General features: G+C 51.4%; 1 protein-coding gene across 2 annotated transcripts in view; it reads left to right on the top strand.

The window, feature by feature from the left end:
• Positions 1 to 4009, top strand: part of MAU2 (MAU2 sister chromatid cohesion factor) — a 37212-nt gene extending 33203 nt beyond the window's left edge. The window contains exons 18-19 of one of the 2 annotated variants that reach the window (XM_032170223.2): positions 493 to 620; positions 933 to 4009. In XM_032170223.2, the coding sequence (XP_032026114.1) occupies positions 493 to 620; positions 933 to 1007 (203 nt within the window). In that variant the 3' untranslated portion in view covers positions 1008 to 4009. The remainder of the gene's footprint in view (positions 1 to 492; positions 621 to 932) is intronic. The other variant, XM_032170224.2, reaches the window with a different exon arrangement.
• Positions 4010 to 24869: the final 20860 nt, after the last annotated feature.

The raw sequence follows: 24869 nt of genomic DNA on the forward strand, positions 1-24869 counted from the left end.
GCAGGGCTGGCCAGCTTGCTCTGGGAGCAAGGCAGGCACTCAGCGGGTATCAGTGCTGTTACCGCAGCTCCCTCATTTCCAGATGACGAAACTGAGGTCCAGAGACTCGCCTGGGGCCCTGGGGAGGTGACAGGAGACGGGGTGCTCCATGTGCAGTGGGCTGCCTGGGGCTGCTGCCTTAGGATGGGCGTTGGGCGTCCTGCCCCAGTGAGCACCTGTTTGCCTGAGGGCTGGCCATGGGCTCCCTGGAGGGCTGGCGAGAAGCCTGGCATTGGGCTTTCACTGCCCAGCCAGCCCTGTTCTGCCCTATGAGGGCGGCTGGCGCATGGGCTTTGTGATCCCAAGACAGGGCTCAGGTCCAGTGACGTGCCAGGCACCCAGAGATCCACCGGTGCAGCTGGAACTTGACCTTGGGGCTCCATCTGCACCGAGTGGGAGGGCCTGGGCAGTGACAGGGCAAGACGGGCCCCCATGCTCATGTCCCACTCTCAGACCTGAATAAAGCCTGTGGGAATGCCATTGACGCCCATGAAGCCGCCCAGATGCACCAGAACTTCTCGCAGCAGCTGCTCCAGGACCACATTGAGGCCTGCAGCCTCCCCGAACACAACCTCATCACGGTACGGGTGTGGGTGTTAGAGGACGGGATCAGGACTAACGGGCTCCCCACCTGCAAGAGGAAGGGGCACCTTGGCTGTATTTCTCTTTGTCCAACAAACCCTAACTCAGCCTTGGGAGATCCTTTGATGGAGGAGATGGCCACGGGCACCCCCACCCAAGCAAGGGACACAGGTGCCTCCTCGGGGCCCATTGGATTGGGGCGTGGAGAACAGAGTCCCGGCTGTGTGAGCAGCCCAAGGAAGGCAGCATTCCAACCTCTTCCCTGGGAACGGTCCACAGTGCCTCACTCGCATGTCCTCTCTTCCCCACAGTGGACAGATGGTCCACCCCCCGTGCAGTTCCAAGCTCAGAATGGACCCAACACCAGCCTGGCCAGCCTCCTGTGAGGCCTTGGTGGGGCCATCCAGCTCCACAGGGCCTGCGCGTCTCCGACTTCCACCCAGACGGCACTCAAGCCTGCCCCCGAGGCGTGATTCCTTCCTGATTGTCTCTAGAGCTTCCAAGTCCTGGGAATGTGTGGGGCCAGTCCCTGCCCTCCCAGGAGGGGTGGCAGCCATTCCCACCTCGCACCAGGACCCCCAGTGCAGAGGCTCACAGGTGGCACACAGCCGCTGTCTCTCCAAAGCCATCCTTCAGAGTGGACCTCAGTGCCAGTCCTGCCTCGGCATCTGGGTCACATCGGCCAGGAGTAGGGTGCAGGCCTCCAGCAGGTCCTAATCCTGTGTGCCAGGGCAGGTGGTGCCCCAGGGGCACCATGCCTGACTCTCCATCACCCAGGCCTTGATGCCGAGCGGGAGTAGAGTGTTTCCTCTGCTCAAGGCAATTTCCAGAGCCTGGATGCCAGTTTCTGGCCTGAATTTGGAGGGAAGAAGTAATGGCCCGCGTGCGGGACAAAGCGCAGATCCCAGCACTTTTCCCAGCTTTCTCTCCAGCGTCGGTCCCTGCAGCACCTGGGGCCTCTGGTCAGGAACCCTCAGGGACCCAGGAACTCAGCTTCCAAACATCTGCACCTTGACCGAGCTCGCCATCCTGCCGTGGGGGTGCAGGTGATTGTAAACACGGGTGTGCATGTGCATGCACACGGGTGTGCGGTGAAGATCTGTGGAGATGGAGCTGGGAGCTGAGGCTCCTGTTGCACCAGCCATCTTCCCCCATCTTGTGGCTGCTGAGGGGCAGGAAGCAGGGGAGTGGGCTCCTCTCCCAAATTTAAGATCACCTCCTCAGCTAGCTTAGAGTGCATGGCATGGGCCCCCCTCCCCCCCGATCTGGAGCCCAGGGACTTTCTTCCTGGCAGATCTGTGGCCTTCCCTGCTCAGCCTCTTGGTCCCCCACCTCCCCCCCCGCGCCTCGCCTTCCCTGCTGGGTCTCTGGGGCACAGTGTGAAACCCACACCCTAGCTGGGCCCCAGGGAGCCTCCGCTGGGCCCAGACAGCAGCGTTTGGTTTTATCCACTTTTCTTGGATAATCAGGAGGTGCCCCAGTGGTCACAGTGTGGCATTCCGAGTTGGGGGTGTGGTTGGGGGTCAAGATAGCAGCAGATGTCAGGGCTCAAGACATCACCCCCTCCAGCTTCTGGGGCCCAGGAGCCTCTCTCTGCTGCAGGGGGTGGGGATCCTGCTCAGCAGGGTAGATGGTGGTTTTAGGTCTTGTCACCCTCGCTCGGTGGAGCTGCCTCTGGGAGCTTCGGGCGTCTGTGACTAAAGGGACGTTGGATTGCTCAGGTCAGCTGCTCAGGGCTCCCAGGCTGGGTGTGCCTTAGCCACAGGCAGGGCTGTCAATAAACCCCTTCCTCACTGGCCACCACCTGACATCAGCACCAGTGACAGGCTGGTCAGAGGGCAGGGATGGTGAGGGTTTGTCCTAAGAGGACCACTGCCATCTCTGGGTCTCCATGGGGACAGCCTGGCCCTGTCCTGTGCTACCCAGGGCTGCCCCCAGGCCCATGAAGCCAATAGGAGAGCGTGTGGCACTGGCCCACAAACTGTCCCTGTCCTGTCTTCTTCCCAAGCCATGGTCTCTGCTAGCTCCACCTTGAAGGAGCCCCCCACGTCCTCCCCTACATCCCTGAGATGCCACCACTTGTGTCTCCACAATGTGCTCCTGCCCGCCCGGGTCCCGCACTGTCCGACCCCTGCACACTACTCATGTCACCACGGCGTGCATCATGTTCATCCCCATCTATTTATTTAAGCCTTTCTTTGCTTGTAGGGCATTTTGTATGTAGAGCAGTTGAAAACAGAACCTCAGAACTTAACATCTGTCCTGATGTTAAAGTGCTTTTCATGACCACCCTGTTATCTATGTGTATGTAAAGTTAAGGATGAGATCTTAAGTTTACAATTAAAAACTCAGTACTCGATATTTAATATTCTACTCGAGCTTTATGGAAGCCAAATCATGTGCATGTGTGTGTGTGTGTGCGTGTGTGCAAGCTTTGAACCTCCTTCCACAGCCGCATCTTCTCATGACACAAAGATTTTGATAAGTACTTTCCTGTGGGTCGCTCAGCGCCTCATAGCGTCTCATTCAATTGCAAGAATAGAGGACAGACACAGTGGCACATGCCTGTAGTCCCAGCTAACTGGGAGGCTGAGGCAGGAGGATCACTTGAGCCCAGGAGATCGAGGCTGCAGTGAGCATGATCGCACCACTGCACTCCAGCCTGGGTGACGGTGAGACTTTGTCTCAAAAAATAATAATAATAAAACAATGGAAAGCAGACAGCAAGTCCCTGAGGACACATCACACAGTGTCCTGTAGTTAAGTGTCTAGGAGAAAACAAAAACTCCAGACCCTTCGGTGGATGAGGACAAGGTCGCAGAAAGGCATTCTGTTAACAGATGAACAGCTGAAAGCTGGCCAGACCCGCCTGTATGCCTCTGCCCTTGTCCTGTGGGTTGAGGGGATCTGACCAGGAGGCCATCTACAGCAGGAAGTGAGGCTGCCATGTTTCCTTCAGACACAGCTGCCTCTCCCCAGCTCTGTCCCTGTAGTCGCCTGCCGGTGGGCAAGGGTCCTCTCCCTGGGATAAGAACTCCCAGTCCCGTTTATCAATCACAGGCAGGGAAATTGGAACTGCCACCCAGCCCAGCATGGTGGCTCAATTTGTTGGTTGCGTTGTCAGTTGTCTCTTCGTTTTGTTAAGGTTTTTAATAAGTACGTTTGGCATAATTGTCTTTTAATGGGTTTGTAATATTGTAACGGTTTTAGCAGCCTATAACTTTTCAGCTGGTGCTTTTACTTAGGGAAAAAAACAATTTGGAAATACAGAACATTGTTTAAAAGACGTAACCATAGAACATAGCTTCCTGTTTGTGGATTTTGTTTCCTATATATTGAAAGTAAAATGACTTACAGGAGCCACGTGCTGTGTCTTTGTTGTTTCCTCTGTCCCCTTTGTGAGCCATCCCAAAGACGGCTGCCACCCTCCCTGCCATGCCCACAGGGGCCCCCTCTGTGGCGGGGTCTTCAGCATGAGGTTGCAGTCCCCAAATCCCGAGCCAGATGACGTGAATGAAAGCCTGAGTCCCCATCCCCTCCACTGATCATTTTCCTCCAGTCTGCCCTTGCCTAGAGAGGAAGGAACCCCATGCTCCATCAGCATATGAGGCCATCAGCAGCCTGCTCTTCGATCCTCCCTTCCCAGCCCTCCCAGAGGCAGACTCCCTCACGCACCCAGGTGTCCTGGTCCCTGTGTTTTTTGTTGTTGTTGTTGTTTGAGATGGAGTCTTACACTGTCGCCCAGGCTGGAGTGCAGAGGTGCGATCTCTGCTGACTGCAACCTCCACCTCCCAGGTTCAAGCGATTCTCCTGCCTCAGCCTCCCAAGTAGCTGGGATTACAGGTGCCTGCCACCAAGCCTAGCTAATTTTTTGTATTTTTAGTAGAAACAGCGTTTCACTGTGTTGGCCAGGCTGGTCTTGAACTCCTGACCTCGTGATCCACCCGCCTTGGCCTCCCAAAGTGCTGGGATTACAGGCCTGAGCCACCACGCCCAGCCGGTCCCTGCATTCTTAGAGGGGACCAGCCTCCATACACCTGGGAGTGAGGGGTGTTATTTGCCCAGATTTTTTTGTTTTGAGGTGAAATTACCATAACAAATTTAACTGTTTTTGCAGGTTGTGCTGGCTTACACCTGTAATCCCAGCACTTTGGGAGGCTGAGGCAGGAGGATCCCTTGAGCCCAGGGGTTCAAGAACAGCCTGGGCTACATAGTGAGACCCAGTCTCTACAAAAAACATATAAAAATTAGCCAGGCAACCAGGTGCAGTGGCTCAAGCCAGTAATCCCAGCACTTTGGGAAGCCGAGGTGGGCAGATCACTTAAGGCCAAGAGTTGAGACCAGCCTGGCCAGCATAGTGAAACCCTGTCTCTACTAAAAAATACAAAAATTAGCCGGCTGTGGTGGCGTGCACCTGTAGTCCCAGCTACTCAGGAGGCTGAGGCAGGAGATTCACTTGCACCAGAGAGTGAAGGTTTCAGTGACCCAAGATCCCGATACTGTGCTCCAGCCTGGGTGACAGAGTAAGACTCTCTCAAAAAATAAATACAAATACAAAATATAAAAATTAGCCGGTATGGCGGCGCACAACCGTAATCCCAGCTACTCGGGAGGCTGAAGCAGGAGAATTGCTTGAACCCGGAGGCAGAGGTTGCAATGAACCAAGATCACACCACTGCACTCCAGCCTGGGCAAGAGAGCGAGACTGTACCTCGAAGAAAAAAAAAAAAAAATTAGCCAGGCATGGTAGTGTGTACCTGTAGTCCCAGTTACCCAGGAGGCTGAGGCGGGAGGATTGCTTGAACCCAGGAGGATATTAGTAGAGACAGAGTCTTGCTCTATTTTATATATATATAAAATAGTATTATATGTAAAGTGGACTGCTCAGTGGTATTCAGTACGTTCACAGTGTTGCACAATTATCATCTCTATCTAGTTCTAGGACATTTTCATTCCCCCAAAAGGAGATTCATTGCCATCAGCAGTCACTCCTCATTCCTCCTCCCTCCCCAGGCCCCTGGCAACTACTAATCTGCTTCCTGTCTGTGAATTTGCCTGTTCTGGATATTTTATATCAATGGAATCTCATACCCTGTGACCTCCTGTAGTCTGGGGTCTCTCAGCACCATGTTTTCGAGGTTCATCTGCACTGTAGCATGGATCATTGCTTCGTTCCTTTTATGACTGGATAATATCCCATTATATGGATGGACCAAACTGTTTATCTTTTTTTTTTTTTGAGACGGAGTCTTGCTCTGTCACCCAGGCTGGAGTGCAGTGGGTTGATCTTGGCTCACTGCAACCTTCGCTTCCTAGGTTCAAGCAATTCTCCTGCCTCAGTCTCCTCAGTAACTGGGACTACAGGTGCACACCACCACACCCAGATAATTTTTGTATTTTTAGTAGAGATGAGGTTTCACCATATTGGCCAGGCTGGTCTCAGACCCCTGACATTGTGATCCACCTGCCTCGGCCTCCCAAAGTGCTGGGATTACAGGCCTAAGCCACCGCACCCGGCTTTTTTTTTTTTTTTTTTTTTTTTTTTCTTGAGACAGGATCTTGCTCTATAGCCCAGTGCAGTGGTATGATCTCAGTTCACTGCAACCTCCACCTCCCAGGCTCAAGGGATCCTCCCACCTCAGCCCCCGAAGTAGCTGGAATGACAGGCAGACACCACCATGCCAGGCTAATTTTTCTATATTTTTTAGACACGGGGTTTCACCTTGTTGCCCAGGCTGGTCTTGAACCCCTGAACTCAAGCAACCTGCCTGCCTTGGCCTCCCAAAGTGCTGGGATTACCAGCGTGAACCACGTGCCCGGCCTTATCCATCCTTTTATGGACATTCGGGTTGCTTCCCCCTTGTGGCGACTGTGAATAGTGCTGCTCTGTGAGTTTTGGCTGGAGCACGTGTTTTCAATTCTCCTGGGCTTTCCCTGTGCCTTTATTATGGACAGACAGGGCCGCTCAGCACACACATACGGTGTGAAGGCCCTCATGTCACTCTCAGGTTAGTTCCCCATGAGAGATACACAAGCCGTCTTAGCCTCGAGCCCCAAGGGGCTCTGCTGGATGTGCAATGTTTTTGTATTTTGTTTTGCTATGTGTTGTTTAGAGACAGAGTCTCACTCTGTTGCCCGGGCAGGAGTGCAGTGGTGCAATCACTTGAGCCTCACTGCAGCCTCAAATGCCCTGGCCCAAGGGACCCTCCTGCCTCATCCTCCGGGGTAGCTGGGACTATAGATACGTGCCACCACACCCAGTTAATTTTTTTTTTTTTTTTTTTTTTTTTGAGATGGAGTCTTGCACTGTTGCCTGGGCTGGAGTGCAGTGGCGTGATCTCGGCTCACTGCAACCTCTGCCTCCCAGATTCAAGAGATTCTCCTGCCTCAGCCTCCTGAGTAGCTGGGATTACAGGCACCTGCCTCCATGCCCAGCTAATTTTTTTGTATTTTTTAGTAGACAGGGTTTCACCATGTTGGCCAGGCTGGTCTCCAACTCCTGAGCTCAAGCGATCCTCCCACCTTGGACTCCCAAAGTGCTGGGATTACAGGCGTGAGACACCACACCGGCCCTGTGCGAGTGTTTGAGTCTCAACACAGTGATCACAGCACCCCAACCATCGATGCCTGGGCTCCCTCTGCCCCATCCCCACCAGTTCAGCACCAGGCAGCCTTTTCACTCAAGGTAGACTCTGCTTATCCTTCATCATCAGCTTGGACATCATCTCCTCCAGACAGACAGGCAGGGGCCCATCTGGCCCATCTCACACCTCTCCAGCCTCTGCGTGGGATTCACATCTTGAACCTGAGCTGGACCACAGCACAGCATGACGAGCCTGCCGTGGGACCAGCCACCTTTCCAGCAGGTGTGCAGTCCCCAGCTGGGAGGTGTGAACCTGTGTGTGGACAGCAGGTCTATCCTGGGTTGACCAATGTTTCACACAAAGCCTACACCCAGGCAGTCACCTTGGCCTGGGCTCCCGGCAGACCAGGGTCACACAGCTCCTCCTGTTGAGTCATTTCCGAGTAGGCTATGCCCTGTGCAGCATCCACGGGACCCTGACTCAGGAAGTGAGTGACCTTCCTTTTCCCACAAGCCATGTCCTCATCCATCTCATCCCTCATCCACTTAGAGGATGAGGCGGGAGGGAAGCTGAGGCAGGAGGATCGCTTGAGCCCAGGAGGTTGAGGCTGCAGCAAGCTATGATCGCCCCACTGCACTCCAGCCTGGGTGACAGAGTGAGACCCGGTCTCTAAACAAAACATAGTGAAACAAAAAACAAATGACAGGAGCCAGATGTGGTGGAGCATACCTGTAGTCCCAGCTCCTTAGGAGGCTGAGATGGGATGATGGTTCAGGTCCAAAAATTTGAGACTAGCCTAGGCAACACAGCAAGACCCTGTCTCTATAAAAAATAAAACATCTGCCTGTAATCCCAGTACTTTGGGAGGCCGAGGCAGGCGTATCACTTGAGGCCAGGAGTTCGAGACCAACCTGGGCGACATAGCAAGACTTTGTCTCTATAAAAACTTTAAAATCAGCCGGACGTGGTGGCTCATGTCTGTAATCCCACCATGTTGGGAGGCCGAGGCAGGCGGATCACCTGAGGTCGGGAGTTCAAGACCAGTGTGGCCAACATGGCAAAACACGGTCTCTACTAAAAATACAAAAATCAGCTGGGTGTGGTGCTACGCGCCTCTAATCCCAGCTACTCTGGAGGCTGAGGCAGAAGACAGTGACCCCAGGAGGCAGAGGTGGCAGTGAGCCAAGATGGCACCATCGTACTCCAGCCTGGGCAATGGAGTGAGACTCCGTCTCAAAAAAAAAAAAAAAAAAAAAAAAAAAAATTAAAATCAGCCAGGCATGGTGCCTCATGCCTGTAATCCCAACACTTTGGGAGGCCAAGGCGGGGAGATCATTTGAGGTCAGTTTTGTTTTTGTTTTTGTTTTTGTTTTGTTTTTGATCTCGGCTCCCTATAACCTCTTTCTCCCAGGTTCTAGCGATTCTTCTGCCTCAACCTCCTGAGTAACTGGGATTACAGGAGCCTGCCACCACGCCCAGCTAATGAGACGGAGTCTCCGGTCTGTCACGCCCAGGCTGCAGGTCTGTGGCGCGATCTCAGCTCACTGCAAGCTCCGCCTCCCGGGTTCACACCATTCTCCTGCCTCAGCCTCCCGAGTAGCTGGGACTACAGGCGCCCGCCACTGCGCCCGGCTAATTTTTTGTATTTTTAGTAGAGATGGGGTTTCACCGTGGTCTCGATCTCCTGACCTCGTGATCCACCCGCCTCGGCCTCCCAAAGTGCTGGGATTACAGGCATGAGCCACCGTGCCCGGCCGAGGTCAGGAGTTTTGAGACCAGCCTGACCAACATGGTGAAACCCTGTCTCTACTAAAATATAAAAATTAGCCAGCCGTGGTAGCGGGTGCCTGTAATCTCAGCTACTCAGGAGGCTGGGGCAGGAAAATTGCTTGAACCCAGGAGGCAGAAGTTGCAGTGAGCCAGGATCACACCACTGCAGTCCAGCCTGGGCGACAGGGCAAGACTCCCTCTCAAAAATAAAATAAACCTGGCAGGGCGAGGTGGCTCACACCTGTAATCCCAGCACTTTGGGAGGCCGAGGCAGATGGATCACCTAAGCTCAGGAGTTCGAGACCAGCCTGGCCAACATGGTGAAACCCATCTCTACTAAAAATGCAAAAAAATTAGCCGGGCGTGGTGGTGGGCACCAGTAAATCCTAGCTACTCAGGAGGCTGAGGCATGAGAATCGCTTGAACCCGGGAAGTTGGAGGTTGTGGTGAGCTGAGATCAGGCCACTGCCCTCCAGCCTGGGCCACAGAGTGAGACTCTGTCTAAAGAAAAGTAATAATAAAATAAATAAAAATAAAAATAAAATAATGCAAAAATTAGCCAGCCACGGTGGTGCGCACCTGTAATCCCAGCTATGTGGGAGGCTGAGGCAGGAGAATCACTTGAATCCAGGAGGTGGAGGTTGCAGTAGGCCAAGATCACGCCACTGCAGTCCAGCCTGGTCGACAGAGCTAGACTCTCTCTTGGGAAAAAAAAAACAACACTTTTTTTAGAATTTAAAATTGCCAGGCGGCCGGGCATGGTGGCTCACGTCTATAATCCCAGCACTTTGGGAGGCCAAGGCGGGTGGATCACCTGAGGTCAGGAGTTTGAGACCAGCCTGGCCAACATGGTGAAACCCCGTCTCTACTAAAAATACAAAAATTAGCAGGGCTTGGTGGTGGGTGCCTGTAATCCCAGCTACTCAGGAGGCTTGGGCAGGAGAATCACTTGAATCTGGGTGGCAGAGCTGAGATCGCGCCACTGCACTCTAGCCTGGGTGACAGAGCGAGATTCCGTGTCAAAAAAAAAAAAAAAAAAAAACTGCCAGGCTTAGTGGTATGTGCCTATAGTCCCAGCTACTCAGGAGTCTGAGGTGGAAGGATTACCTGAGCCTGGGAGGTTGAGGCTGCAGTGAGCTATGATTGCACCTCTGCAATCCAGTCTGAGCAACAGAGTGAGACCCGGTCTCTAAAAATAATAATAAAAATAAAAAAGAAAATGGACAACTTTCTTTTGAACACAGCTTCTAGAACCCAGCACCTGAGGAAATATATGCAGGCAGAAATCCTCCCAGCGGCCACCTCACATCCTGTCTCCTCCTATTCCGGCTGCTTTAACAAATTACCATAGACTGAGGGGCTTACAAACAACAAATACTTATTTCTTACTGATCTAGAGGCTGGGAAATTCAAAATCACGGTGCCAGCAGATTCGGAGTCTGGCGAGGGCCTGCTTCCTGGTTTGCTTCCTGTCCTTTTGCTCTCTAGCTCCACCCTCATGACATAATCATCTCCCAGAGGCCCCACCTCCAAAATACAATCACAGGCTGGGTGCAGTGGCTCACGACTGTAATCCCAAAACTTTGTGAGGCCAAGGCAGGAGAATCACTTGAGCTCAGGAGTTTAAGACCAGCCCGGGCAACATGGTGAAACCCTGTCTGTATAAAAAATACAAAAAAATTAGCCGGGCATGGTGGTGTGCACCCATAGTCCCATCTACTGGGGAAGCTGAGGCAGAGGATCGCTTGAGCCCAGGAGTTCAAGGCTGGAATGAGCCATGATCACGGCATTCCAGCCTGAGAGACAGATCAAGACCCTGTCTCAAAAATAAATAAATAAAAAACAGAAGACCGAGCGCAGTGGCTCACGCCTGTAATCCCAGCACTTTGGGAGGCCAAGGACGGCAGATCATGACGTCAGGAGATGGAGACTATCCTGGTTAACACGGTGAAACCCCGTCTCTACTAAAAATACAAAAAATTAGCCGGCCCTGGTGGCGGGCGCCTGTAGTCCCAGCTACTCCGGAGGCTGAGGCAGGAGAATCACTCACTTGAACCTGGGAGGCAGAGCTTGCAGTGAGCCGAGATCATGCCACTGCACTCCAGCCTGGGTGACAGAGTGAGAGAAAAACAGGCCAGGGTGGTCACCCTGAGTGAGTCGTTTTGATCCAGCCAGGTAACAACAGGAGATCTGTCTCAAAAACCAGGCGTGGTGACAGGAGCCTGTAATCCCAGCAACTCGGGAGGCTGAGGCAGGAGAATTACTTGCCTCCCGAGCCTCCCGGGAGGCTGACGCAGGAGAATTACGTGAGGTAGAGGCTGCAGTGAGCTGAGATCGCACTACTGCACTTCAGCCTGGGCAACAGAGCAAGACTCTGTCTCAAAAATAAAAATTAAAGGCCAGGCACAGTGGCTTACGCCTGTAATCCCAGCACTTTGGGAGGCCGAGGCAGGCAGATCACAAGGTCAGGAGATCGAGACCATCCTGGCTAACACAGTGAAACCCCGTCTCTACTAAAAATACAAAAATTAGCCGGGTGTGGCAGCGGGCAACTGTAGTCCTAGCTATTCGGGAGGCTGAGGCAGGAGAATGGCGTGAACCCGGGAGGCAGAGCTTGCAGTGAGCCGAGATCGTGCCACTGCACTCCAGCCTGGGCGACAGAGCGAGACTCCGTCTCAAAACATAAATAAATAAATAAATAAATAAATAAATAAATAAATAAATAAATAATAAATATTAAAATTAAAATTAAAATACAAAAATCATCCAGGTGTGTTGGTGCACGACTGTAATCACAGCTACTTGGGAGGCTGAGGCAGGAGAATCGCTTGAACCTGGGAGGCGGACGTTGCAGTGAGCTGAGATCATGCCACTGCACTCCAGCCTGGGTGACAGAGCAAGACTCTGTCTCGGAAAAAAAAAAAAAAAAAAAAGAATATTGAAAGAAATATTCAGTGAATAGCACTTCCCTGAGCCAGCCACACAGATGTTGCCAGCCAGGTCTGTTGACAGGAGCATGATCAGGTCACAGCCTGAGTGTCCAGCAGCGGCTGACATGGAAGTGGCTGGGTGGGAGGAGGTGCACATTTCGGGGGACACACAGGAGAAGACACAGAGTGGAGTGGACATGTGTGTAGGGGACACACAAGCAGGAACCACCCAGGCTAGCATAAAGGGAAGGTTCTCCACGCAGGGGAGGGGTCAGCCTGCAACAGCAGGAAATGCAGAGGACAGGGTGAAGCAGTCAGAAGGGAACCCACAGAGGCCGAGGGACATGTGTGTTGTGGCTGAGGTGGACAGAGTGGCCTGGACTCAGGCAGGTGCTGCAGGACAATGCCCCCGGGCACCTGGTTGAACAGGTGGAACCGCATCCAAGAAACCCATGGATCCCAGATAAATAAAAAAGAGCCAACCGGGCGCGGTGGTGCACGCCTGTAATCCCAGCACTTTGGGATGCCTAGGCAGGCGAATCACCTGAGGTCAGGAGTTCCAGATCAGCCTGGTGAACATAGTGAAACCTCATCTCTACTAAAAATACAAAAATTAGCTGGGTGTAGTGGCAGGCGCTTGTATTCCCAGCTACTCGGGAGGCTGAGGCAGGAGAATTGCTTGAACCTGGGAGGCGGAGGTTGCAGTGAGCCGAGATCTCGCCATTGCACTCCAACCTGGGCGACAAGAGGGAAACTCCACCTCAAAATAAATAAATAAATAAATAAATAAATAAATAAATAAATAAATAGGCCGGGCGAGGTGGCTCACGCTTGTAATCCCAGCACTTTGGGAGGCCGAGGCGGGCGGATCACGAGGTCAGGAGATCGAGACCACGGTGAAACCCCGTCTCTACTAAAAATACAAAAAATTAGCCGGGCGTGGTGGCGGGTGCCTGTAGTCCCAGCTACTTGGAGAGGCTGAGGTGGGAGAATGGCGTAAGCCCGGGAGGCGGAGCTTGCAGCGAGCCGAGATCGCGCCACTGCACTCCGTCTCAAAAAATAATAATAATAAATAAATAAATAAGATGAAGTTTCTTATTTCGTCCCAAATTTATGCTCACATGGTGAGATTACAATGAAATTGGCTGAGAAAGGAAAGGAAAAGGTTAATTTCCACATGAATTTTATTTTCTTAGTACTCTGATTTTTTTTTTTTTTTGAGATGGAGTTTCGCTGGTCACCCAGGCTGGAGTGCAATGGTGCAATCTCGGCTTACAGCAACCTCTGCTTCCCAGGTTCAAGCGATTCTCCTGCCTCAGCCTCCTGAGTAGCTGGGATTACAGGCACACACCACCATGCCCAGCTAATTATTTTGTACTTTTAGTGGAGACGCAGTTTCACCATGTTGGCCAGGCTGGTCTGGAACTCCTGATCTCAGGTGATCCACCCACCTCGGCCTCCCAAAGTGCTGGGATTACAGGCGTGAGCCACTGTGCCCGGCCAGGGATGGTCCACTTTGTCAGTGTGTGTTTGTTGTGAATGTCGTCTCTAACCACAGTTCCTTACACTCAGGGTTTCTGCAGCACGGGGTTCAGGCTCCATCTGCAGTTAGGCACACTCTGTCCAGAGTGAGTCTCTGTGTGGCCTTGGCGCTGTCCTGCTATTCCAGGGTTCTGAGCACAAATGCTCCCCTAAAGGGTTAAGCACAAACTGCTCAGAAGTGCTGTCGTGAACCGGAAGTGTATCTCCCACTCTGTCTTCATCTGCAAGTGTCCTCAGTTGCTACTGGCGGCCCCTGGCCTGCTCTGGCCTTGGCCACCAGGGGGCATGGTGGCCCAGGAGCAGCAAGGGCTGCCCAGGCAGCGTCCCCACCAGGTAGGACAGGTGGGAAGCTACAATCCAGCTAGAAAGACTGGGCTGGATGTTGCCAGACCCCAGTCTGGCCAGGCTTTGCTCATCTGCAGGGATGTGGGGTGACCTCCACACCACTCCTGTAACTGTTGGAGAAGACAATGGCCAGGGTTCTCCTGGTGTCAGGGTGACACCATTCCCTCCTTTACTTGCCAAACATGTATTAAGCACCTACTGTGTGCTGAATGCTGGGAACACAGCAGAGACCACATCAGACAATGTTTGACGCCCTTAAAGGGTGGACATAGTTCCCCTGATGACGGGTTTCAGAAGGGAGGGAGTGTTGACCATCTGTGAGAAGAGAGTGTTGCACAGTAGCTGGGGGACAACCACAGGGGAGGAGGTGGGGGACGCTGTGACAAGACCAAAAGGAGGTCTGGGAGCGATGGGTCATGCCTGTAATTCCAGCACTTTGGGAGGCCGAGGTGGGCAGATCACCTGATGTCGGGAGTTTGAGACCAGCCTGCTCAACATGGTGAAACCCCGTCTCTACTAAAAATACAAAAAATTAGCTGGGCATGGTGGTGGGCGCCTGTAATCCCAGCTACTCAGGAGGCTGAGGCAGGAGAATTGCTTGAACCTGGGAGGTGGAAGTTGCAGTGAGCCAAGGTCACACCATTGCACACAGCCCAGGCAACAAGAGCAAAACTCCATCTCAAAAAAAAAGGAGGCCCTCCCTTGGGCCAGCTGATCATAGCTGGACAATATTCCAGCTTTGGCAATGCAACCACCAAGACCCAGGCATCTGGGGAATTGTGTCCCCTACTGGCACAATTGAGTGACTCGGGTGGGGACTGTAGGCTCTGGCCCTGGTCCCCTCCTGTCTGGCCACTCCTCAGGGGACACTGGGAGGGTATCCCGGCTACCAGGCTGCCTGTCGCATTTATGGAGGGCCAGTCCACCACCATCTTGCACTCATCTGACATCTGGAAGCACATCCAGGAGGACACGGAGGGCTCAGAAAGTGCCTGGGCCCCTGTGTCCAGGGGTGAAATCAAATCTCCGAGGCCCCAGACCAGAGCCATGGTCCTTCTGCCCCTACTGGACTGAGACTCACATGCCCAGAACTGCACTCGTGAATGACGGTGGTATATCCAGGGCAGAATACACAGCAGATGGGTCAGCTGATGAGTGTCTGCTGGCCAGGGTCAGTCCCTGACTCTCTTGTATTAATGTGTAACCCAACAGCGTGTGCCCAGGGGGCTGGGGCACTCCGGATACTCAGGCCTGACCCTAAAGGAACCCGAGTAAGTGTCTCAGAGCCGGGTCCTGGATCCAAATGCCCCTAATACTTCACACACCAGCCACCATGCTGCTTCCTGAGCCACCTGCTCCCCAGGAAAAGTGACCTAATTGCTCCAGGGTGTCCTCCAGAGCATCCTCTGGTACCCACCAAAGGAAGTGATCCCTGGGTCCTACTCAGCTCCTCCACTCACAGAATTTTTTTTTCTTGGCAACTAGTTCTCCTTATACCCAAAACCTATACGACAAGAGGATCCTTTTTATTAAAAAAATTTTTTTTGCCTGGTGCAGCAAAAAATCCCAGCACAGGTCGGGTGCGGTGGCTCACGCCTATAATCCCAGCACTTTGGGAGGCTGAGGTGGGTGGATCACGAGCTCAGGAGGTCCAGACCATCCTGGCAAACACGGTGACACCCTGTCTCTACTAAAAATACAAAAAATTAGCCGGGCGTGGTGGCGGGCACCTGTAGTCCCAGCTACTCAGGAGGCTGAGGCAGGAGAATGGCATGAACCCAGGAGGCAGAGCTTGCAGTGAGGTGAGATTGTGCCACTGCACTCCAGCCTGGGCAACTGAGCAAGACTCTGTCTCAGAAAAAAAAAAAAAAAAAAAAAAATCCCAGCACGTCGGGAGTCTGTAATCCCAGCACTTTGGGAGGCCAAGAGTTTGAGACCAGCATAGCCAACATGGTGAAACCCCATCTCTACTAAAAATACAAAAATTGGGCATGGTGGCTCACACCTATAATCCCAGCAATTTGCGAGGCCGAGGCAGGTGGATCACCTGAGGTCAGGAGTTCCAGACCAGCCTGGACAACATGGTGAAACCTCATCTCTACAAAAGATACAAAAATTAGCCGGGCATTGGTGGTTTGTGCCTGTAGTCCCAGCTACTTGGGAGACTAAGGCTGGAGAATCACCTAAACCTGGGAGGTGGAGGTTGCAGCGAGCCAAGATCGCACCACTGCACTACAGCCTGGGCGACAGAGTGAGAATCAGTCTCAAAAAAAATTTTTTTTTCTTTGGTCATGTGCGGTAGCTCATGCCTGTAATCCCAGCACTTTGGGAGGCCAAGGCGGGTGGATCACTTGAGGTCAGGAGTTCCAGACCAGCCTGGCCAACATGGTGAAACTCCCGTCTCTACTAAAAATAGAAAAATCAGCTGGATGTGGTGGCGCCTGTAATCCCAGCACTTTGGGAGGCCGAGGCAGGCAGATCACATGAGGTCAGGAGTTCGAGACCAGCCTGGCCAACATGGTGAAAACCCCGTCTCTACTAAAAATACAAAAAATTAGCCAGATGTGGTGGTGGGTACCTATAATTCCAGCTACTCGGGAGGTTGAGGCAGGAGAATTGCTTGAACCCGGGAGGTGGAGGTTGCGGTGAGCCGAGATCGTGCCATCGCACTCCAGCCTGGGCAACAAGAGCGAAACTCGGTCTCAAAAAAAAATTTTTTTTTTTTTTTTTGACCAGCGTCAATGGCTCATACCTGTAATCCCACCACTTTGGGAGGCCGAGGCAGGAGGATCACTTGAGCCTAGAAGTTTCAGACCAGCCTGGCAACATGATGGGACCCTATCTCTGCATAGAATTTAAAAATTCATCGCTTCTCGGCCTTTTGGCTAAGATCAAGTGTAAAATTTAAAAATTCACCAGGTGCAATTAGGCCTGGTCCCCTCCTCTCTGGCCATTCCAATCTAAATTCAAATTGAAAAAAAATGTTGGGGCCAGGTATGGTGGCTCACATCTGTAATCCCAGCACTGTGGGAGGCCAAGGTGGGTGGATCACTTGAGGTCAGGAGTTTGAGACCAGCCTGGTCAACATGGCGAAACCCCATCTCTACTAAAAATGCAAAAATTAGCCAGGTGTGGTGGTGGGTGCCTGTAGTACCAGGTACTCAGGAGGCTGAGGCATGAGAATCTCTTGAACCTGGAAGGTGGAGGTTGCAGTGAGCTGAGATTGTGCCACTGCTCTCCAGCCTGGGCGACAGGGCGAGACTCTGTCTCATGAATAAATAAATAAATAAATAAATAAATAAAATTTTTGTATGTGTGTGGAGACAGGGTCTTACTCTATTTCTCAGGCTGAAGTACAGTGGCATGATGTAGCCTTGAACAGGAGCCTCAAACTCCCAGGCCCAAAATCCTCTCTCCTCAGCCTCCCAAGTAGCTCGGACCATAGGCAGGTGCCATCACTCCCAGTTAATTTTTTAATTAATTTTGTTGTTGTTGTTTGTTTGTTTGTTTTGAGATGGAGTCTCGCTGTCACCCAGGCTGGAGTGCAGCAGCATGATCTCGGCTCACTGCAACCTCCACCTCCCAGGTTCAGGTGATTCTCCTGCCTCAGCCTCCCGAGTAGCTGGGACTACAGGCCCGCACTGCCGCGCCTGGCTAATTTTTTTTGTATTTTTAGTAGAGACAGGGTTTCACCATGTGAGCCAGGATGGCCTAGAACTCTTGACCTCGTGATCTGCCCGCCTCAGCCTCAGAAAGTGCTGGGATTACAGGTGTGAGCCACCACGCCCAGCCTTATTTTAATTTTTTTTATAGAGACAGGGTCTCACTATGTTACCCACGCTGGTCCTGAACTCCTGGCTTCAAGCAATCTTCCCGCCTCAGCCTCCAAAAGTGCTGGGATTCCAGCCCTGAGCCACTGTTCCTCGCTGAAGGGGATTCTTTTTCAGGGCATTCTTTGTGACACACTCCCTCCCTGGGTGTGTCCTGGAATGTCCGCTGGCCACACCCAGGCCTGGTCTGGCTGTGGGGACACCCACATGCATTGTCTGCCGGGTACGAGATGGGGGTGGGCTTTGCACACAGACAGATCCCATGACTGTATACACTCAGCGCTGTGACAGGAACTGTAGCCCATGGCCACAGCATCTCTTGCCAGAAACTTTTTCAAGAAACTTACCTCAGTACTCAAAGCCACTGGGGTCAGCAAGTGCTGAACATGCCCCAATCCCTAACCTCAGAAAAGGATACTCTCTTTTAACTCCTGTGTAAAGGGTCAGAACTGGTGTCTGGCCGCCGAAGAAACTAAACATCCAGCTTCGCTTTCCCAGGTGACATTTGCTGTATCATCTGTGATGCAGCTTATTATTATTATTTTGAAAGGATCTCACCCCTACCTGTTGCCCAGGCTGGATACGAGATGTGACTCGGTCACTGCAACTCCCTCCAGGTGCAGTGGCGCGATCTCGGCTCACTGCAAGCTCCGCCTCCCGGGTTCACGCCATTCTCCTGCCTCAGCCTCTCCGAGTAGCTGGGACTACAGGCGCCTGCCACCACGCCCGGCTAATTTTTTGTATTTTTAGTAGAGATGGGGTTTCACCGTGGTCTCGATCTCCTGACCTCGGGATCCGCCCGCCTCGGCCTCCCAAAGTGCTGGGATTACAAGCGTGAGCCACCGCGCCCGGCTCTTTTTTTTTTTGAGACGGAGTCTCACTGTCGCCCAGGCTGGAGTGGTGGCGTGATCTCGGCTCACTGCAAGCTCCGCCTCCCAGATTCACGCCATTCTTCTGCCTCAGCCTCTCCGAGTAGCTGGGACTACAAGCGCCCGCAACCACGCCAGGCTAATTTTTTGTATATTTTAGTAGAGACGGGGTTTCACCGTAGTCTCGATCTCCTGACCTTGTGATCCGCCCGCCTCAGCCTCCCAAAGTGCTGGGATTACAAGCGTGAGCCACCGCGCCCGGCCGGAGACAGGGTTTCATCATGTTGGCCAGGCTGGCCTCAAACTCCTGACTTCAAGTGATCCTACTGCCTTGGCCTCCCAAAATGCTGGGATTACAGGCGTGAGCCACTATGCCTGTCCGGCAATGGCATTTTGACCAATACAACATGGGCATCTAACTAGAATTGGGGGCACCCACATGGGTCATAATTTGGGGCCAAAGTAGGGTTTTGTTTTTGTTTTTGTTTTGTTTTTTTTGGTAGCGATGAGGTCTCATTATGTTGCCCAGGCAGGTCTCAAACTCCTGGGTTCAAGTGATCCTCCCACCTCAGCCTCTCAAAAGGCTGGGATTACAGGCATGAGCCACCGTGCCCGGCAACTTTTTTACTCTTTTTTTTTTAGAGAAAGGGTTTTGCTCTGTCACCCAGGCTGGAGTGCAGTGGCACAATTGTAGCCTACTGCAGCCTCGGCTTCCTGGGCTCAAGGGATCCTCCTGTCTCAGCCTCCAGAGTAGTTAGGACTGCAAATGCACAGCACCACACTTAGCCAGTTTTTAATTTATTATTAATTAATTAATTAATTTAACAGAGTCTCACTCTGTCACCCAGGCTGGAGTGTAGTGGTGCGATCTCTGCTCATTGCAACTCCCCATCCTGGATTCAAATGATTCTCCTGCCTCAGCCTCCAGAGTATCTGGGACTGCAGACACATTCCACCATGCCTGGCTAATTTTTGTATTAATATTTTTAGTAGAAATGGAGTTTTGCCATGTTGGCCAGGTTGGTCTTGAACTCCTGTTCTCAAATGATCCACCTACCTTAGCCTCCCAAAGTGCTGGGATTACAGAGGTAAGCCACCATGTCCAGCCAATTTTTAAATTATTTTTTGTACAGATGGAGTCTTGCTTTGTTGCCCAGGCTGGTCTCAAACTCCTGGCCTCAAGCGATCCTCCTGCCTCAGCCTCCCAAATTGTTGGGGGGTTACAGGCATGAACTACTGTGCCTGACCTGGAAGTGGATTTTGAAGCCTGTTTGTGTCTCCCAAGCCACAAAAGACTTTGACCTTCATGTATGACCAGTTCCTTGGAAGGCACCAGGCTGTGTATTAAGTGGATTATCCAAACCCAGACTGACTCCTGGCACATGGAAGATGCTTTGGGATACAGTTATACTAAAAGGGTATTCATTCGTGACTGATCTGAAATCCAAATCTAATGGGGCATCCTATATTTTCACTTGCTAAATGTGGCCACCCTAGATGCTCAATGACATCCTTGAATAAAGGAAGCTGATGAAGTTCAAACAAATAATTTTACCAGTGGGGTAAAAAAAGCTCAAAGCGCAGTGCACTTTGCGAAACAGTCATTTCCTCTTCCGGTCAGAATAAACTCCTGACTCCTCCCAGGCCCAAGTGATCAGCCACTCCCTCCTACCAGCTGGCTGGGTGGCTGTGCTCAGTCTCAACTCAGGAAGGACAAGAGTAGCTCTTGTGACCAGAATGCCTGTCCGCAAGCTGAGACCCGACCCCACTCCGCCTCCTTTTTTTTTTCTTTGAAATGGAGTCTTGGTCTTTTTGCCCAGGCTAGAGTGCAGTGGCGTGATCTCGGCTCATTGCAACCTCCACTTTGCAGTGGAATGGCTCAAGTGATTCTCCTGCCTCAGCCTCCCGAGTAGCTGGGACTACAGGCACGCACCACCACGCCCGGCTAATTTTTGTATTTTTAGTAGAGACAGGGTTTCGCCACGTTGGTGAGGCTGGTCTCAAACTCCTGACCTCGTGATCCACCTGCCTCGGCCTCCCAAAGTGCTGGGATTGCAGGCGTGAGCCGCCGTGCCCCGCCACCTCCTTTCTTTTTAGACACAAGGTCTTGCTCTGTCATCCAGGCTGGAGTGCAGTGGCATAATCATAGCTCACTGCAGCCTCAAAACTCCTGGGCTCAAGTGATCCTTCTGTCTCAGCCTCCCAAGTAATTAGGACTATAAGCGCGTGCCACCAACCTGGCGCTGAGACTTGGATTTTTTTTTTTTTTTTTTGGTGAGATGGAGTCTTGCTCTGTTGCCCAGGCTGGAGTGCAGTGAGGTGATCTTGGCTCACTGCAACCTCCGCCTTCCAGGTTCAAGCGATTCTCCTGCTTCAGCCTCCAAAGTAGCTGGGACTACAGGCGCCCGCCACCCTGCCCAGCCAATTTGTATGTTTTTAGTAGAGACAGGGTTTCGCTATGTTGGCCAGACTGGTCTTGAACTCCTGACCTCGTGATCCGCCTGCTTCGGCCTCCCAAAGTGCTGGAATTACAGGCATGAGCCACCACTCCTGGCCTGAGACCTGGATCTTAAAAAGGGCTCAGCTGGGTGTAGTCACACACCTGTAGTTCCAGTGACTTGGGAGGCTGATATAGGAGGCTCGCTTCAAGCCCAGGAGTTCAAAGTGAGACTAGCAACATAACGAGACCTCATCTCTTTTTTTTTTTTTTTTCTTTTTTTGAGACGGAATCTCGCTGTGTCACCCAGGCTGGAGTGCAGTGGTGCGATCTCGGCTCACTGCAAGCTCTGCCTCCCGGGTTCATGCCATTCTCCTGCCTCAGCCTCCCAAGTAGCTGTGACTACAGGCACCCTCCATACGCCCGGCTAATTTTTTGTATTTTTAGTAGAGACGGGGTTTCACCATGTTAGCCAGGATGGTCTCAATCTCCTGATCTTGTGATCTGCCCACCTCGGCCTTCTAAAGTGCTGGGATTACAGGCGTGAGCCACCGCGCCCGGCTGAGACCTCATCTCTTTAAAAAATAATAAAGTTGGCCGGGTGTGGTGGCTCATGCCTGTAATCCCAACATTTTGGGAAGCCGAGATGGGAGGATTGCTTGGGCCCAGGAGTTCAAGAGCAGCCTGGCCAACATAATAAGACTCCCATCTCTACAAAAAAAACTTAAAAATTAGCTGGGCATGGTGGCCTGCACCTGCAGTCCCAGGTATTCGGGAGGCTAAGGTGGGAGGATCGCTTGAGCTGGGGAGGTTGAGGCTGCAGTGAGCTGTGATCATGCCACTGCACTCCAGCCTCAGCAGTAGAGCAAGACCCTGTCTCTAAAATCAGAAAGAAAGGAAGAAAAGGCAAAAAGAGGGGAAAAGAAGCCAAGAGAAAGGCTTGAAATGCATGCGGATGAAAGCCCTGACCTGTATTTTAGGCTCAGTTATACTCAGATGTAACTCTGTGTCTGGGATGCAAAAGAGCTCAGATCCTACAGAATCTCAAGGTGAATTCCTTTCCCTGAGTAGCATAAGGCATCTTTTTCCCATCTAACACTGGGTTGGGTTCCTCCCTTTTTTATGCAAAGTGGCCACAAGTGTCCAAAATGAACTCCCTCCAGTTCAGAAATGCATTTCTTCCTGATTAGGGGAGTCATTGTTTTGACTTAGAATTCTTCTATACTTCAGGTGTCTAGTGTCTACCTAATACCTTTTGCCTCAGAAAAGGGTCTAATCCCACTTAATTACGGGAAGATTTGCTATTAGGTTTTTGACCTCAAGATCTAAAAACGCCTGGCTGAAAGAGTTCCTGAGCTCCATCTGGACTTAATTCCAGATTTTCTAGCCAACCAACACTAATAAAGCTATACTCTGCTCCCCACACCTGTATAATTCAGGTGCTACCTGACTTTCTCTGGTGAAGCAGCAGGAGTATTTAGGCCAACCTGTTGGTTTGGCTGTGTCTGTTTCTCTCTGGAAATAGACAATGACTTTTTCTTTTTTTGTTCTTTTTTTTGAGACAGAGTCTCACTCTATTGCCCAGGCTGGAGTGTAATGGCACACTCTTGGCTCACTGCAACCTCTGCCTCCCTGGTTCAAGTGATTCTCCTGCCTCAGCCTCCTGAATAGCTGGAATTATAGGTGCCTGCCACCACGCCTGGCTAATTTTTGTTTTATTTATTTATTTATTTACTTACTGAGATGGAGTCTCGCTGTCTCCCAGGCTGGAGTGCAGTGGCTCAATCTCAGCTCGCTGCAAGCTCCGCCTCCCGGGTTCACGCCATTCTCCTGCCTCAGCCTCCCAAGTAGCTGGGACTACGGGCGCCCGCCACCAGGCCCGGCTAATTTTTTGTATTTTTAGTAGAGACGGGGTTTCACCATGTTGGCCAGGCTGGTCTCGAAATCCTGACCTCAGGTGATCTGCCTGCTTTGGCCTCCCAAAGTGGAGGGATTACAGGCGTGAGCTACCACATCTGCCCAACACTGACTTTTTTTTTCTTTTTAGTATTAAAAAGTATTACATCTTTACATTTCTGAGTGTTAAATGAAAGTAATATTAGTTAAAGCAAAGGCACCTAATAAATGTTTGTTGATTATCAAAGTGAATGACTTTGCCAAATAAAATAACAAATGTGGCCGGGCGTGGTGGCCCACACCTGTAATCCCAGCACTTTGGGAGGCCGAGATAGGTGGATCACCTGAGGTCAGGAGTTCAAGACAAGCCTGGCTAATATAGTGAAATCTGTCTCTACTAAAAATACAACAATTAACCGGGCGTGGTGGCGGGCACCTGTAATCCCAGCTACTCGGAGGCTGAGACAGGAGAATCACTTGAACCTGGGAGGCAGAGGTTGCAGTGAGCCAAGATCGTGCCACTGCACTCCGGCCTGGGCGACAAAGAGAGAAACTCCATCTCAAAAAATAAATAAATAAAATAAAATGAGAAATGTACTTGCATATAATAAGTGTAAATGATTTCACGGATCCTTTTAATGAATAGTATTTTATTATTATTATCTTTTTTTTTTTTTGAGACGGAGTTTTGCTCTCATTGCCCATGCTGGAGTGCAATGGTGCGATCTTGGCTGACCACAACCTCCACCTCCCAGGCTCAAGCGATTCTCCTGCCTCAGCCTCCCAAGTAGTTTGGATTACAGGCATGTGCCACCATGCCTGGCTAATTTTGTGTTTTTAGTAGAGATGTGGTTTCTCCATATTGGTCAGGAGGATCTCAAATTCCCAACCTTAGGTGATCCGCCCACCTCGGCCTCCCAAAGTGCTGGGAGTGAGCCACTGCTCCCAGACGTATTTCATTCTTAACAGTTCTTTAACTGTTATCAAAATATTGGTCTCAAAGTATTTTAAGGCACTGAAATAGAGGCACACATAACATATTATCAACATGCTGAAATGTCATGAAAAAAATTATACTGAGAGAAGTATATAAAATAAGATTTTTTTTTCTTTTTTTTTTTGAGACGGAGTCTTGCTCTGTCGCCCAGGCTGGAGTGCAGTGGCGTGATCTCGGCTCACTGCAAGCTCCGCCTCCCAGGTTCGCGCCATTCTCCTGCCTCAGCCTCCGGAGTAGCTGGGACTACAGGCCCCCGCCACCATGCCCTGCTAATTCTTTTTTTGTATTTTTAGTAGAGATGGGGTTTCACCATGTTAGCCAGGATTGTCTCGATCTCCTGACCTCGTGATCCGCCTGCCTCAGCCTCCCAAACTGCTGGGATTACAGGCATGAGCCACTGCGCACGACCAAAGATTTTTGCACCAAGCTTTAAAAAAAAATATGTGTAGCTGATAGCCAATCAACCGGAGAATCTATAATAGATATATATATGTGTGTATATATATATATATATAGATATATATATATATACATATATATATATATATTTTTTTCTGAGGTGGAGTCTCGCTGCAGAAATTTTCATAGGCTGCAGTGCAGTGGTGCCGATCTCGGCCCACTGCAACCTCCGCGCTCCTGGTTTCAAGCGATTCTCCTGCCTCAGCTTCCCAAGTAGCTGGACCTATGGTGCGCGTCAAGCCATCTAGCACCAACAACTTTTTTTTTTTTTTTTTTTTGAGACGAAGTTTTGCGTTTTGCTCATGTTGCCCAGGCTGGGAGTGCAATAGCGTGATCTCGGCTCATCGCAACCTCTGCCTCCCGGGTTCAAGCGATTCTCCTGCCTCACCTCCCGAGTAGCTGGGATTATAGGCATGTGCCACTATGCCCGGCTAATATTGTATTTTTTTCTTTTTTAATAGAGACAGGGTTTCTCCATGTTGGTCAGGCTGGTCTTGAATTCCCGACCTCAGGTGATTGGCCCACCTCAGCCTCCCAAAGTGCTGGGATTACAAGCGTGAGCCACCAAGCCCAGCCAATTTTTGTATTT

Source organism: Hylobates moloch, unplaced genomic scaffold (assembly GCF_009828535.3).
Source record: "Hylobates moloch isolate HMO894 unplaced genomic scaffold, HMol_V3 SCAFFOLD_12, whole genome shotgun sequence".
Taxonomy (NCBI): domain Eukaryota; kingdom Metazoa; phylum Chordata; class Mammalia; order Primates; family Hylobatidae; genus Hylobates; species Hylobates moloch.